This window comes from Pongo abelii, chromosome 5 (assembly GCF_028885655.2).
Source record: "Pongo abelii isolate AG06213 chromosome 5, NHGRI_mPonAbe1-v2.0_pri, whole genome shotgun sequence".
Lineage (NCBI taxonomy): Eukaryota > Metazoa > Chordata > Mammalia > Primates > Hominidae > Pongo > Pongo abelii.
In genome coordinates, this window is record NC_071990.2 from 140569453 (window position 1) to 140585906 (window position 16454).

General features: G+C 42.0%; 1 protein-coding gene across 1 annotated transcript; it reads left to right on the forward strand.

The window, feature by feature from the left end:
* The first annotated feature begins 3293 nt into the window (after positions 1 to 3293).
* On the forward strand, positions 3294 to 12770 carry ABRACL (ABRA C-terminal like). The gene is made up of 3 exons (XM_002817421.5): positions 3294 to 3641; positions 8876 to 8942; positions 12185 to 12770. Exons 2-3 carry the CDS (start codon positions 8882 to 8884, stop codon positions 12367 to 12369), a joined length of 246 nt encoding a protein of 81 aa, XP_002817467.1. The 5' UTR covers positions 3294 to 3641; positions 8876 to 8881; the 3' UTR covers positions 12370 to 12770.
* Positions 12771 to 16454: the final 3684 nt, after the last annotated feature.

The window sequence follows — 16454 nt, forward strand, 5'->3', positions numbered from 1 at the left end:
CGCTCATTTCACTCAATACTGCATTTGTGAGATTCATCATGTTGCATGCAGCTGTTGGTTGTTTGTTCTCCTTGGTGGATAACAGCCCATTATATGAATGTACCACATTTATCAATTTATTCTGATGTTATTGAGGGATTGAGTCGCTGTATTTTAGAAATATTATGTATTTTAGAAATACAGCCGGACACGGTGGCTCATGCCTGTAATCCCAGCACTTTGGGAGGTTGAGGTGGGTGGATCACCTGAGCTCAGGAGTTCGAGACCAGCCTGACCAACATGGCAAAACCCATCTCTATTAAAAATACAAAGATTAGCTGGACATGGTGGTGCATGTCTGTAATCCCAGCTGCTCAGGAGGCTGAGGCAAGAGAATCACTTGAACCTGGGAGGCCGAGTTTGCAGTGAGTGAAGATTGCGCCACTGCACTCCAGCCTGGGCGACAAGAGCGAAACTTCATCTCAAAAAAAAAAAAAAAAAAAAAAGAAGAAGAAAGAAATATGCACAGTCAGTGCTCCTGTGAATATTTTCTACACGTCTCTTGGTGAATATATCTCCCTTTTCTGTTGGGTATGTACCCAGGATGGAATTGCCATCCTAGAGATCCTTTAAGATACAGGAGAAAATAGAAAAGTTTTTTCTATTCATTACAGTGGAGACAACTGCATTTTTAAAATAATGACTTCGATTTTCCATGAGCGTTTAAATATCATAGTGTTATTTTTCTCATTCCAGGAACATTTGTAATAAGTTTCTAAGTAAAGTATTAGCATATAATATAATGCTTTATTCTGGAATTGTCTATAGCTACACTGTCTAATACAGTAGCCACTAGCCATAGAAGGCTATTGAGCACCTGAAATGTTGGGTAAATATAAAACACAAAATAGACTTACAAGATTTAGTATGAAACAAAGAATGTACAATATCTTATTAATACTTTCAAAATATCCATTACAGGTTGAAATGATGGTACTTTGGATATACTGGGTGAAATAAAACATATTATTAAAATAAGTGTCAACTTTTTTAAAAAAATGTGGCTACTAGAAATTTTAAATTGGATGTGTTGTTTACAATTTTATTTCCTTCGGACAGTGCTGGTCCATACTATGCAATTAAATACATGGATAAGGATTTTTAATATTTCAAATGTACATTACTTTCTGTTCTGTTTGACAAAGGACAGGTCATGGGCTACTTTGGACCATTTACTATTGGCACTTTGTGGCTGGCACATTTATTTAAGAGATATTAAATACTCTTTTATTTAATAAATTGTATTATTTTCTTTTTAGGTTAAACTTCCACATTGTTTACATTGTACATGATGATATTGCTGAGGGAATAAGAAAAGATAACAAAAGTCTATTTGGAAATTGAAGGAGTAGGATTGGATATGAAAAATATTAGTTAAGATTTTTTAATATCTCTTTTATCAAAACAGCTTTCTTTTTTCTTTTTTTTTTTTTGAGATGCAGCCTCACTCTGTCGCCCAGGCTGGAGTGCAGTGGCACGCTCTCGGGTCACTGCAACCTTCGCCTCCTGGGTTCTAGTGATTCTTCTGCCTCAGCCTCCAGAGTAGCTGGGATTACAAGCATGTGCCACCATTCCTGGCTAATTTTTGTATTTTTAGTAGAGACGGGGTTTTGCCATGTTGGGCAGGCTGGTCTTGAACTCCTGACCTCAGGTGATCCGTCCACCTTGGCCTCCCAAAGTGTTGGAATTACAGGCATGAGCCACCGTGCCCAGCCGACAAAACAATTTTCTTAAATTGTAATTCCTTATAGATTAATATAAAACTTGTGTTATACTTAGTTTAGCATATGTGTAAACAAAGTATCTTTTGGGTGAGTTTATTTTTATATATTAACAAGGACGTTTACTTCTTTAGGTAAAGTAACCTATTTCTTTTTCTTTGGTTGGCAATTAGGGCAATACTAATTGCCTAATCATAACAGAAGCGGTGCACTCCAGACTCATTATTCTTATCATTGGATATTATCTGACTGACCAATTGTGATCCCTGTCACAGGCCAAAATAGCGAGGTCATGCTTGGATAATTGCTAAATATATTTTTCTTAAATTATATTTTTTTGCCTTATGTCGACTGTGAAAGATATAAACTATAACTTCTCAGTTTTCTTTTGGTGAGAAAAAAATTAGGCCTCAATCATTTTGGTAACAATATAAAACAAGTAAAAGAAAAAAATAGGTCTTAAAAGATCTTGGAGTCACCTTAAACTTTATCTGCCATGAGACACTTAGAAGAATCAGACCTTTGTTGAAGATTACAGAACAGAGACTCATTCAGTCACACCCAAGAGACAGGTGTTCACTGTAAAGACTAGAATGAAGCGTGGGAAGTGGATGGATCCAGTGCAGCCCCAGGGAACTGGACACTTACATGCCCCTGGAAAGCAGGTCTTTGTTGCTCTCCTTCCATCACTTGGTCTCAGCTTGTCTTTGACTGGCTTCTACCACTTGTGCCTCCACCCAACCTGCTGCTACATTCTCCTGGTTTCTGCTTACTCAAATGTTTTGCATCCGAAGCCCATTTTGGCCCCTTCTGCCTTACCCTCTCTTAGCTCCAACCTTTCTCTTACATCAGATAGCTCCGTCTCCGCATTCTCCACTTCCCATTTCCAAGGGAGAGTCTGATTGGCTTACTAACTATCAGAGTCCGTGTTTGATGAGAACTGTTTGCTCCAGGTCACCTCGCAGGATGATGACTACATCATGGATTGTGCGCTCTTGGGTCACGTGATCACTCTTAATTTCAATTAGCTGGGCTGGGGGTGGGGAGGGGGTAACGAACGTTTTTTGTAGTTATTTGTGCAACCCGTGCTCTATAAATAGTTTGGGTAACTGTTTCCTTTCCAAAAGGACTCTGGGTACGGTAAGCATCTCTCTCTCACACACGCATATATTAAAATAACAGCGACTAAAACAAAGGGAGTGTGAATAAATTGAATTATGAAGTTAAATGTAGGAAATAATGAATGAACAAGAGAAGAAACCGATACTGACCCAGGGTCAACAACTACCTATGTCCAAGTAAAATTTCTTTGCAGTCTGACAAATTGGCTTTCAAGATTGCATTTTGTTTTGCGAATTAAGCCATTTTTAAGTCATAAGTCGTAGTTTTCTGGAGGCCCCCGGCATCCGGAACCCATGAATGCCACGTTCTTTCTAGCAGCCTTCAGCAATTTGGGGGCGCTTTGTTTCTTACGTTGGGAGAGAAATCCTGCAGGAAATCGACGCCCAGGATCAGATGCAGATCCTGGGATCCTTGGCTCTGAGTAGCACGGTGGAAAAGTGGGGTAATCGAGGCTCTGGGCCCGTTTTCCTAGGAGCCCAGGGCGCTTCACCTGTCTGGAGTCAGCCCCTTTCTTGGACGTCTCCTCCCCTGAGTTTCCTCCTCATAGGCTTGTCCCTGGGAGTGTGGGCGGCCCCTTTCTCGAGCGCAGAAACACTTACTTTTCCCCCTACTCTGCTCCTCCTCCTCCACAGCCGTCTTTCTCTCTGCCTCAGCCACTTCTTTCCTTGGCCTCACCCTCCCCAGTGCACTGAAGAAGGTAACCGGGTCCGGACCCACGCGGCGCCAGTTCTCCGGCGGGAAGGAAAACCGGGCAGAGAGGTGCGTGAGCGCCCGGGCAGATGGACGGGGTGGCCGTGGTGCGCCGCCGGGCACCGCGGGCTGCGGTGAGAGTCAGGTCAGGAGGGGGCCGGGAGGGAGCCCAGGGCGCGCGGAGGCTGCGACCTGCTGGGCTGAGACCTCCCAGGCTGGGGTCCCGTGGGGCGCGCGCCGCCCACGCCCCCACCTCTCGGGCCGACTTCCGCACTCGGCTCACGTGACGTTTCGCCGGCCGGGGGCGGAATGGGAAGCCGGCAGAAATGGAACGATTTTTACCGCGGTGCGACGTGTCGGCTTTGCACTTGGCGGTGGTTCAGGAGCCAGTTCTGCAGAGCTGGGTGGGGAAGGGCTGGGGGCGAGGGGAGAGGCTGCCCCGAGTAACGTGGTGGCCTCAGGGCAGTGGACTCTGCAGCGCTTGGGGTGGGTGCGGCTCTGCGCTCCAGGTCAGGGGGTGCAGAGTCGTGAGGGGACACCAGGGGCTTGTGGAGCCCGGGGCAGGGTCCGTTTTCGTCGCCCGGTTTGGGTGCTCACTCTCGCGGCGCTTCGGGGCGCCCGGGCCACGGGGGAGGCGGACCCGCGGCGCCGGGCCGGGAGCTGCGGAGACAAAGGCTTCCGGGACGCGGCCCTTCCCGGGCACCAGCGGTGCCGCCCCGCAACTGGGGGCCCAGCTCCGCGCTCCCCAGCCCTGCACTGGTGCGGGCGGTGACCGTGTGATGATGGGCTGCAGGGCACGGGGTTAGGGGACCTCTATCAGGCAGAACCCCAAACTGGGAGCAGGATGGCCAAATATGGAGTGAGCGCGCCCCAGACCGGAGGGAGGAAGGAGCCCAGTCATCCTTTGACCCGCACCAGCTGCTTGTCCGCGATTGCGAAGGAGGGCTGCGAAAACGTGCCCAGCCCGAGTGTGTAAAGTCGGTTCCTGGTTCCAGACATACTTATTCCAGTAGGCTTTATTTCCTTGGATATTAGAAAATCTCCATGCATTGCCTCCAAACTTTTGAAAAATAACAATGCCCTGAGGGTCCTTAAATATATTCTAAAGTGTGTATTGGTGGTGGGTTTCGGGTTCTGCCCAGTCCTCCGACTTTCCGCTTCCTTTGTGTTTCCCACGCACAAAGCCGAAATCGATTCTGCGACGACAATTAGAGTGCCTGCCCGGCATCTGCCTCGCCTTCCCTGGAGCCTTTTCCTGTCTTCTGGTCCAGCCGCTCACCATTAAGCTCTTCCCTTTAGACTTGCTCTGCTTCTCACCTCTCCTCATTGTTCTTTTCTCTTTTTTTCTTAGACATAGTTTCACGGTACTTGTGAGAATGTGTTACATTCATATAACCAAATCAGGGTAATTGGGATATCCATCACCTTAAATATTTATCTCTTCTTTATGCTAGGAACATTCAACTTATTTGCTTTTAGCCATTTGGAAGTGTACAATCCATTAATGTGAACTATAGTCACCCCACTGATCAGTGCAACACCAGGTCTTATTTCTTCTAACTCTATTTATACCCATCAACCTCTCTTCATCCCTCCGCCCCCTTCATTGTTCTTCATCTTGCTCACTGCAGTCCTGGGATTCTGTCCTTATTATAAAAGGCCATGGGTCTTTCAAGGATTGTGTCACAATAGGTATTTTTCCCCCTTTGTCTCTCTCCTTCCTAAATAATAAATAAATAAAACATCAAATTATGTATGCTAGCACTTGTTTTTAAACCTGTTATTTTCCTATTTATGGTGGTCTGGGCAGGGAGCCTTTCTTTGTAAGTGTTCTGCCTTGGTAAGAGCACAGCATGTCACATTTCATACAAATACCACTCACTATTATATTTAGTGTATTTGCATAATGGCAAAAGAGGAAGAGGAAGGGGTGAAAGAAGAGCCACTACGATGTGGTAGAACAGCATTTAATTGTGGGGCGTTAACCCGTTTCGTTATCCTTAAAATGGGGATAAATAAATGCCTTGCAAGGTTCTTAGAACTACATGAATTGACGTAGATAAGGAGCCTGATGTGTAATTAATTATAAAGAAACGCTGGTTGCCTTTCATGCTTAAAATTGGATGAACGTACATCTGCTTACTATAATGCAGGTATGCGTACTATATATAATAGATGAATTTCCCCTTTGATGCTCATTATTCAATGAGAGCTAAGTCTGAAGTGTGTTGCTGGTGGTGGGAGGAAGGAGTGAAGAAGGGTGTTAAAGAGATAGCATCTTTCCAGGGGGTCGGGAATCAGCGACTCAGAGAATTGGAGAGTTCCTTAATTTCTTTGGACATTTTCATTCTCCCTCTGTCCAGTACAGGCTAATTTCCTCATCATCCCTCACAGATCCTTACTATGTCTGCATTAATATTTCTAGGAACAGGGTGCAAACTTTTTTCATTGTTGGGCAATTTTAATTGCTAGAGAACTTTTTTATATAGCTCTCAAATCTGCCTTTCTATTACACTTATCCATCCTACCCCGTAGAGGAACACAAAGAAAGACTATTCATATAAGTACATAAAAAAGAGCTTTAGTTTTTTTTGTTTTGTTTTTAAAGCAGCAGTTCTTCTCTAAGCTAACTTTATGGGTCAAGATTCTTTAGAGTGCAAGTAATAGAAACCCAATCAAACCAACACAAGCAAAAAGGGGTTCACGTAGTTGGAAAGTCCAGGGCCATATGTAGGCTCAGTCATTGTTATATGGCTGGACATTTCTTTGTGTTAGCTTTACTCCTGGCAAGCTGTTCTCACGTGGTGGCCATTGACATCAGGGACTATAAACTAATATCTTAGAACCCAGTGAAAGGAAAGTGTCATTTTACTAATAGTTCCAGCAAAATCACAGGGCTGAACCTCATTGTTCTGGATGGGCTCAGCTACCTCATGCCTCGAACCAATCATTCTGGCCCTGAACTGCTTCTGGAGCCCAGGGTAAGACTCTACCCACGATACAAGGGTTTAGCATAAGGAGGGAAAGGCTTTATCCAAACAAAACATAGACTGCTGGTGCCAGAATGGGAAATGGATGCTGGGCAGACAAAACAACAGTTGCCCACCACACTGCTATTAATAGTTTTTTCCTACTTTTTTTTTTTTGAGACGGAGTCTCGCTCTGTCTCCCAGGTTGGAGTGCAGTGGCCTGATGTCCGCTCACTGCAAGCTCCGCTTGCAGTTCACGCCATTCTCCTGCCTCAGCCTCCCGAGTAGCTGAGACTACAGGCGCCTGCCACCGCGCCCGGCTAATTTTTTTTGTATTTTTAGGAGAGACGGGGTTTCACCGTGTTAGCCAGGATGGTCTCGATCTCCTGACCTCGTGATCCACCCGCCTTGGCCTCCCAAAGTGGTGGGATTACAGGCATGAGCCACTGCGCCCGGGCTTTCCTACTTTTATTCTCGTGACATGGTGTTCAGGCCTAGTGGCTGTGTACTCTGTGTATATTTTAGCTTTTTAGTATCTGTCTTAAACTATGTATTGAATTGCATATAATGTTATAGATATGACTTCACCAACACAAAGTCCCCAATATTTGAACACTATAAATTTTCATATTAAGTTTTATGAAGATGCATTTAATTGAATATTTTGCATTTTATTGCAATCTAAGCTTCTTACATTATAATATTCGCACAAGCAACAGAGCAGATGGTAGTGGCACTTTTAATAATTAGCAGATAGAAAATCTAGTGTCCTAATCAATATCATGTAAGCAGGTGGTATATAGTCATAGGTGTCACTCTTGTTTTTAACAGCTAGCAAGAATTAGTTACAATCCATCTGGATAAAGTTGTTTATTCCAAATTATCACCCCAAAGGAAACCATACACACAACTCCACCTTTTTGGTCCCTTATATGATTTGAAAAAATTATGATTTGAAAACAGACTGAACTGATGCATCTTTTACCCAGTTGCTCATACTTCCTGACATCCTGCAGGTGTACTTCCAATCCCTCTCATGCCTTTGCGTGTTCTTTTCAGTTCATGAGGTCAATATTTCTTTACCCTCTACTCTTAGTGCCAGACATGATAGAGCAGTGAGCATTATAGTCAGATCCCTGTAGAGGGGAGCTTACCCTGTAGAAGTGAAAGTCCAGAAATGTAATTCCAATTGAGTGAAATGAAGAGGGGCACCCGGTGCTATGGGAACACACAGTGAGGGAGGTGTTCCTCCTCCAGGGTTTCAGGGAAGTCTTTTATTTAAGCTGGAGCAGGATGTGTGTGAATTAGCTCCTGGAAGGAGAAATAGCTATAGTCTGGGTTGAAGCCACAGTATGTGTGAAGGCTGGAGGTGAGAGAGCAAGGGGGCATTTGAGAGATTAAAAAGTCCCACATGGCTACAGCCTAGAGTTCAAGGGGATGGAAGAGGCTGGAACAGTGTGCGGAACCCAGCTTGTGGAGGACTTAGTGAACCAAGGTAAGGCTCAGCTTTTGTTTTATTCTGAACTCCTCCTTATCTGCAGATGAATGATCTTCACCACGAGCTATTTATTGCAATCGGATTTACTGGGCACTGCCCAGAGAAGGTCATGACATCCCTGTATGTCACTGGATTGACCGGATGGTATTAAAATTGCTGTTGTATTGATCTGCCTCCCCCACTAGACTACAGGCTCCCGAAGGGCAGGGAGTGTTTGTCAGTTTATTCTGGGGTGCCCAGCCCCTAGCTTAGGCCTGCCTCAAGCGTGCTATGCGTTTTCTCCTTTGTTGCCTTGCTTTGTGTATGCACTTCCTCCTGTATAGAGTGCCCTACCCCACCTGTCTGGCTGGACCACTCCTGCCCAGTGACCTCCAGGAAGCCTCCCGCTGCTTCCTCCTTTGTGCTTCCATATGCCTTGGACCCACCACTCAAAGAGTATCTGTCTCATTGCTCTTCATTGCAGGCCCTCATCTGCCTTTAGAATGTGAGATCCCCGAGGGCAGATCCTGTGCTACACACCTTTTGTATTTTTGGTGCCTGGCAGGGTACCATGAAGAGGACCTACTTAGAGTGAATCGTGGGTGCAAGGAGAATGGCTGTATTCTCCCCCACAGACGTGGAGAATAGGAGTGCATGGAGCTGAGGGGGCAGTTACAAAGGTAGAGGGAAAATGGGGACACTTCAGTGCCACATGTATCACACAAATATTTTTAGGAAAAGGAACATGGTAAATTAATTGTGACAAATGCGACCTGAACAAAACAAAGGGGTCTTGGATTTGGATGTGCTTAATGGAATGTAATGGTGATAATTTAGGCTTCCTTTTTCTCTCCCAGGCAGCAATGAATGTGGATCATGAGGTTAACCTCTTAGTGGAGGAAATTCATCGTTTGGGTTCAAAAAGTAAGTATCTAACAGAGATAGAGTATTTCTCCTGGCTTTACCTTGGAACAGGTGAGACTGGCATGCTGGAGAAGCCTATGAAGGGGTCACCCAGGGCTTCAGGACACAGGTGTGGCAGCTCTGCCCACAGCCCCAGGTTATAACTGCCCTTAGCCAGGAATTGACATCTGGAGACATGGGGCTTTTGGGGTATTGTGATTCTGATGCAGGGAATGGTTGAGATATTTCATTATTTTTCAATAGAAAGCAAATTACCAAGCTTCTTTTATTTGACTGCATTGAAATTTGGTAATTGAATCATGTTCAAATTTTTACTTATCATACTATTAAAATTCATGTTTTCTGCTTTGTTCTGCCATCATTTTACAAACTTCTTTTTTTTTTAATCATCTTATCTAAAATGTCATTTTACAAACTTCTAAGTGACTAGGGATTTACATTGAAATTATACTAAATTATACTGTCTTTATTTTCTCCAAATCTTGAGTTTTGTATAATCAGATATTAAGTAATATAACTAAAATAAATCATCCTTTAGGTAGTGTTTAAGAAAAATTATCTTTTTCTTCAGCAATAACTAGGCAGCTTCCTTGAAGATAGTGACATGCAAAATTGGTAGTGTTAGTGTCTTCTTCCTAAGTCGTAATGAAAATTACTATTATACTTGTGGCTTTAGGTATTTGGTACATCTCAGATGAGATATGCAAGAATTTGGGGAGCATTTTGAAAATAATAAGAATAATAGACATATTCAGCAACAACTAGGATACTAGAACTCGAAGTTTTAAAATTACGTCATGTAAGTGAAAAACAGTTCTAGAAAGTGCCTCACAAGTTCTCAAGATTTGTGTCATTATAGTTTGATTCTTCTTAAAGCACTATCTGTTCCTGAATCACAAATCCTTTGAAGTAACAGGACACACTTGGAAAATTCCATTAAGCCATTAATATCAAATGTCCCCTGCAATGGTTTTCTGTTCCTGCTGTAACAGTTTGCCACAAATTTAGTGATGTAAAACAACACATTTAATATCTTAAGAGTTCTGTAGGTCAGGAGTTTGACAAGGGTCCTGCTGGAGTAAGATTAAGGTGTTGGCAGGGGACTCCTTTCTATAGGTTCCAGGAGAGAATCAGTTTCCTTGCCTTTTCCAGCTTCTAGAGGTTGCCTTGGCTCATGACTCCTTTTCTCTGTCTTCAAAGCGAGCAAGAGCTGATTGAGTCCACACATTGCATCATACTGACATCCTCCACTTTTAATTCTTTTTTTTTTCGAGACAGAATCTTACTCTGTCACTCAGGCTGGAGTGCAGTGGTGCAATCTCGGCTCACTGCAACCTCCACCTCCCGGGTTCAAGCGATTCTCCTGCCTCAGCCTCCCAAGTAGCTGGGATTATAGGCACCTGCCACCACACTCAGCTAATTTTTGTATTTTTAGTAGAGATGGGGTTTCACCATGTTGGCCAGGCTGGTCTCGAACTCCTAACCTCAGGTGACCCACCTGCCTCGGCCTCCCAAAATGCTAGGCAGCACTGAGAAAAAGATGTTCAGGTCCCCATTTTACACAGGAGGAAGCCAAGGCTTAGGGAGCTTTAAACAAGTTGCCCAAGGCCAAATGACTAGTAGATGGCAGAGATTTCAACTGAGGACTGTTAGGTTTTTAAAAAGCTCCATGTATATCATCACAATGAAGATAAGGAAAAAGAAAAAAGCTCCAGGTTATTGTCTCCTTTAAAGTCCAGAAGAGGTACTGCCTCATCCATGAAGTTTTCCTTATCATTCTTGCCCAAAGACATCTTGCCCTCCTCTAAACTGTAAAATATATTTTCTTTTTTTCTTCTTTTTTTTATGAGACAGAGTCTCACTCTGTTGCCCAGGCTGGAGTGCACTAGCATGATCATGGCTTACTGCAGCCTCGAACTCCTGGGCTCAAACAGCCCTCTGCTTCAGCTTCCTGAGTAGCTGGGATCACAGGTGCACTCCACCAGACCCAGCTCTCTCTCTCTCTCTCTCTCTCTCTATATATATATATATATATATTTTTTTTTTTTTTTTTTTTTTTTAGGAGAGACATGGTCTCACTATGTTGCTAAGGTTGGTGTCAAACTTCTGGGCTCAAGGTATCCTCCTACCTTGGCCTCCCAAAGTGCTGGGATTACAGGCATGAGCCATTGCACTTGGCTGGGATGTATTTTCTTTGCTTGTCATTTGGCATCCAGTCACATACTGCTTTGTACTGTTGCTTTACTTGTTATGTGTATAGTTCTTATTTCCTCATGGGAATTGAAGTCATTGCTTTGAAAGCCAGAAAGTTATTCTCTCTAGAAAGTGATTCTCTACTTCCTTATGTCTGCCTCTAGTGTCTAACACAGTGCCGCGCTCACAGTAGGAGTTTGCCAAGCATCCAGTCGGAAGTTCTAGCCAGGGAGCATGGGAACTCAAGAACCTTGGTCAAGAAATGGTCCTGCCCTCACTGTGATGGCCATCGTCTTGGCAGTGGGTGTAACCTTGGAAGGGAAGAACCTGCAGTAGAGGGGTAGGAAGAGGTCAGGGATTCAGTCAAGTGGTCAAAGGAATCGCCCAAGGATAGGGAGGTGTCTCGCAGATTACTCTTGCCTCCAGGTTTTCAGGTTATTGATTTTTAACAGCAGATCTATTTTTGGTCTATCTTAACTTTCAATGTATATGTTAAAAACTGGCCTCCAAATAAGATAATCTAGGGCTCATATGAAATATAGATTTCTGAGTCTACTACTGGGAATTCAGATTCAGTGGTCCTGATGAATGGCTGATGATTATACACTTTTAAGGAGCCCCCCACTCCCACCCTGGGGATTCCGAGTGTTCAGAACACACTTAGAGAAACACTGCTCTTGATCCTGGTTTGGTTTTCTCTTTTATTTGTAGTCTTTATCGATTCAAAAACTCACGTAACAATTAACAAATAAAAATAGAGAGAGAGAAATTCATCTGCAGTATTAGCATTGTAGCACATTCAACTTTTGTAAATGTTGGTTCTCAGTCTTTGCCTGGATAATCCTAAGGCCAAGAGGCATATAGCATGTATTTATTCCATTAATTTTTGGATCAGGGAAGAGAATATGTTGAATTTATGACTGTTAAGTGTTAAACTGTAATCTTGGATAGCCCATAGTTAGAAATTTATTAAAGATTTTGTAAATCTTCCATACTTGAGGGTATGAAACAGACTTTGCATTTGCTAACAATGTATTTTCTCAAACTAGATGCTGATGGAAAGTTAAGCGTGAAATTTGGGGTCCTCTTCCATGATGATAAGTGTGCCAACCTCTTTGAAGCATTGGTTGGAACTCTCAAAGCTGCAAAACGAAGGAAGATTGTAACGTATCCAGGAGAGCTGCTTCTGCAAGGTGTTCATGATGATGTTGACATTATATTACTGCAAGATTAATGTGGTTTACATATCTTTATGTACTGCCATTTTTTGTTTCTGGTAAACTGGAATATAAAGTGAAAGAACAAACATTTGAACATACTTGATGTATTTTTATAGAACTTTGTAAACAAAAGGAGATTCATGTTTTAGAAGTCTGTCCTTTTTTATATCTTGAAAGAAAATTTATGTATGATGCTATAAAATAAACAAATCCTATTATTTTTCTCAGGAATCTGGTTGGGAATTGTAGGCAATGAGATTTTTTGGGGGGCAAGGATGGGAATGTTTGTTTCATAAATAATTAGACATTTTCTATAGATACTTGACATTCTGCGAAAGCAACAAGCAAACTGAAGACCAACTCCTATGAGAAATATTATAATGTTTATGTAATAAAGACATGTAACTGTCTTAAATTTGCCTTATTTTGTCATTTAAGTATTTGTGTGCTTCTTAGAATTGAGTTTTTGCATCAATATTAGGTAACTGCAGTAAAAGTTATGTTACTCTGAAACAAATTCTCTCAAAACTACCAAATTTAAGTAATAGGAAGGGCTGGGCGCGGTGGCTCATACCTGTAATCCCAGCACTTTGGGAGGCTGATTTGGGAGGCTGAGGCGGGCAGATCACCTGAGGTTGGGTGTTTGAGACAGCCTGGCCAACATGGTGAAACCCCATCTCTACTAAAAATACAAAAATTAGCTGGGCGTGATGGCATACATCTGTAATACTCACTACTCTGGAGGCTGAGGCACAAGGATCACCTGAACCCAGGAGGTGGAGGTTGCAGTGAGCTGAGATCACCTGACGGCACTCCAGCCTGGGCGACAGAGCGAGACTTGGTCTCACAAAAAAAAAAAAAAAAAGAAATAGGAATGATTAGTGTTATGGTTGGACCCTGTACAGAATATTTATTTTGAGGCTGATTGTGTGCTTACTGCTGAGTTAGGGGACATACCAAAAAATCTAACCTAAAAACTTCACATTCTAGTTGGATTAATTATATGGAATAGTTATATGGGATAATCTCTGATTGCATGTTACAAAACTTAAAATGACTTGGAATACCAAGGAGGATAAAAGCAGTGAAAGCCACAATGGCCAGGGGAGATATCCTGGAGGGGGCAGAAATTGCATTGAGGAATGATTGCAGCTGATTATCTTGAGGGAAAAAAAGACGGGATGATGAGGGTGATGACTGAAGGAAAGGCAGGACACAAATTGGCAAGGCATGATCTCGTGAAAGGCAGGATATGAGGCCGACCAGAATGCTGGGGAGAGAGGTGGTTCACTGGACAATGAAAGTGGGACCTGGGAAACCAGGAAGAGGAATCTGAACAGAAATTGGAGCCAGGACATTCCATGATGACGGTGTTGTTTAGTGCAGATGACCCTCACACTCGTGATTCAGGTGGATTGTAGAGAGTGAAGAAGTGGTCAGACAAGCCAGCTGAAATGTTGCTCAGGAATCTCATGGGGGTGACCATAACGCAAAGGCGGGGGAAGAATGAACTCCAAGCATGTTTTTAAAATCAAAGCCCTCTCATCTGTACTCTTTCTGCTGTGACAGGACCCCAATTCAAAGTAGATCAAACATTAGAATTCACTGGCACTTGACGGTTATTGCTAACATTTATTGAGCACTTACAATGCCAATTCTCATATAACCCTGTGAGGTAGGTACTAATAGTACCTTCCATTTTATAGATGAGGTAGGTGAGGCACAGAAATGTTAAGTAGCTTGTCCAAGTTCACCTAGGTAGGTAGAAAGTTGTAGAGTCTGAATTTTGAAATTGGACTCATCTAACTGGCAATTCCAGGGATGGCGTAGACTTTGAGCATGGCTGGCTCCAGGGACTAAACAATGTCAAAACTGTCTGCCTTTCCATATTGGCTCTCATGGGTTCTCTGGTTTGATCTCTTTCTACTGTAAATAGACTCCCTGCATATAGCTGGGAAGATGCTGCTAGTAGTTGCAAATTCACTTATTTCTAGATTAGCAATTCTAGTAGAGGGAGCATTTATTATAATATCTAATTATGAATTCCAAGAACGAAATTCTGATTGTTTCCATTGCAGTATAAACCTACCCCTTTGACCAATGGCATTTACCAAGGAGATTAGACACCATGAACTGACAGGCCACAGGTAACATGCTGGTTTCTCAGTGGGGATGGGGTGAGTTATTGTGCTTCACAACCTCATTTCAAATAAGAAAAGGGTAGTTTTCCAAAGGAAACGATGTTGGCTACATGAGAATGACATGGGTTCACTGTAGAAATAAGAGACCTTTTGAAGAATGAATCCTTACAATTATGTGGCAGAAAATGAAAAGGTAAATGAGAAGTGATGTTCAGAAGCTACTATCATATATGCCCTCAGTGACTGAGAGAATAATGAACTAATTAACAGAGGTGGGAAAATTGGATGGAGAAGGAGGGCTAGTTTCAGGGAGTTTGATCTGTGCATGGTAAACTTGAGGTAGTTAAAGTAGAAGTGTGTAGTAAGTAGGTGAGGATTTTCTTCTAGAACCCAGGATAAGTAAAGGCATAGGAGTATAGACAGAGACTTGGGAATTATGGTTCATGGTTGATTTTCACCTTAATTTTGATTTGTATAGGTAATTCTACTTCTGATTCTCATTACCATTAAATTGAAATTTTAATTATCAGGCACTTAGAAAATACAAAAGACAATCTACAGGCTTTGTAAAAGTCTAGGCTGAGAAATTGAAGCAACCTTTAGATGGAAGCAATGTAGGAAGCCCAAAGACATCCAACAGAATTTTATGAGGCAGCTGACCTTGTGTAATCAAAAAGAATCTTAAAAAATCTATAGAAGTTGAAATTGTTAATCTGTCATGATTTGTTTAATGTCTTCTTGGCGAGCACCAAATGAAGTTTAGTTTTAAGCCCTTGATGATTTAACATTTAATGAACATCTTCCAGAAAAGGTATATTCATGTGATTGTTCAGTTATTGTAAGAAAACTGACAGAATATCATTTCTGTCTACCATTGATATCCATGATACAGTTTTATGTATTTTCCTTTAGATTCAAGATGGTTAGTTCTTTTTATCAGCTTCACATATACATAGTTGTTTTATTTGGATCATGATCTTAAAATTTAAAATCATAGATTTGATTTTTTTGAGCTATATTCACAGTGAAAATACTCTTTCTTGGCCATAAGCTGCATTGCAGTTAATTATCTCAGTAATAAGTGCCATTGGCTACAGTTGGCTGGGAATTAGAGATTATCAACAGTTGTATACCAACATTCCTTTATTCACGCAATGAAAATATGGAACATCTACTTTGTTCAAGTCACTGTTCTAGGCGTTAGGAAGGACTAAAGCAAAGCAAAATAAGAATAAACAAAATTCTATTCTAGTCCTCAAAAAACCCCAATTAGTACTATATATTATTAATAAATAGTATAAAAGAAGCTTTGGGTAAATGATATAGCGATATGGGTGCAAAGATAAAGAATCATTCCTGAGGGGAGCTGGGGGGCTTTCATGGATAAAGTGACGTTTCCTGGGGCTTTAAAGCAATAGAATAATAGGGTAGGACTTTAGGGGTAGAGTTGCTGCTGCACACAAAGTCAGAGAAAGGCAAGTAATTTGAGGGACAGAAGAAAAGTGGCTTAACAACAGTTGAGGCTAAAAGGAAGGTTGGGACATTATTTTGAACCTTTAGGACAGAAGAAACAATTCTAAGTGTATGTCTTAATAATGGTGAATTACAAAGAACTGTAAAAAACTTACATAAAATAATTTTATAAGTACCACTAATTATAAAGAAACTTTAATTTTTAAGTTCTGTAACATTGCTATTTTGTGTATTGAGATTAAATAAGACAATCTGTAATTATAGCTTATCATCTTCATAGTGAATGACTGTTCATTGAAAACGGATGAAAGTTACCACGTTTGCAGTCTTGAATTTTCTTAAGTTTCTGTCATAGAAAGTCCAAGCATACCCTAGTGTCCTGGAGTTACAATTTAAAAATAAGTTACTGGCTGAGTACAGTAGTTCACACTTATCCCAGCACTTTGGGAGGCCAAGGCAGGAGGATCATTTGAGTGCTGGATTTC

Excerpts from the sequence above, each read along its gene's own strand:
- ABRACL (XM_002817421.5), top strand. The coding sequence starts at position 8,882 with ATGAATGTGGATCATGAGGTTAACCTCTTAGTGGAGGAAATTCATCGT. Across the intron at positions 8,943-12,184 it reads TCATCGTTTGGGTTCAAAAA|ATGCTGATGGAAAGTTAAGC; the intron begins GTAAGTATCTAA and ends TTCTCAAACTAG.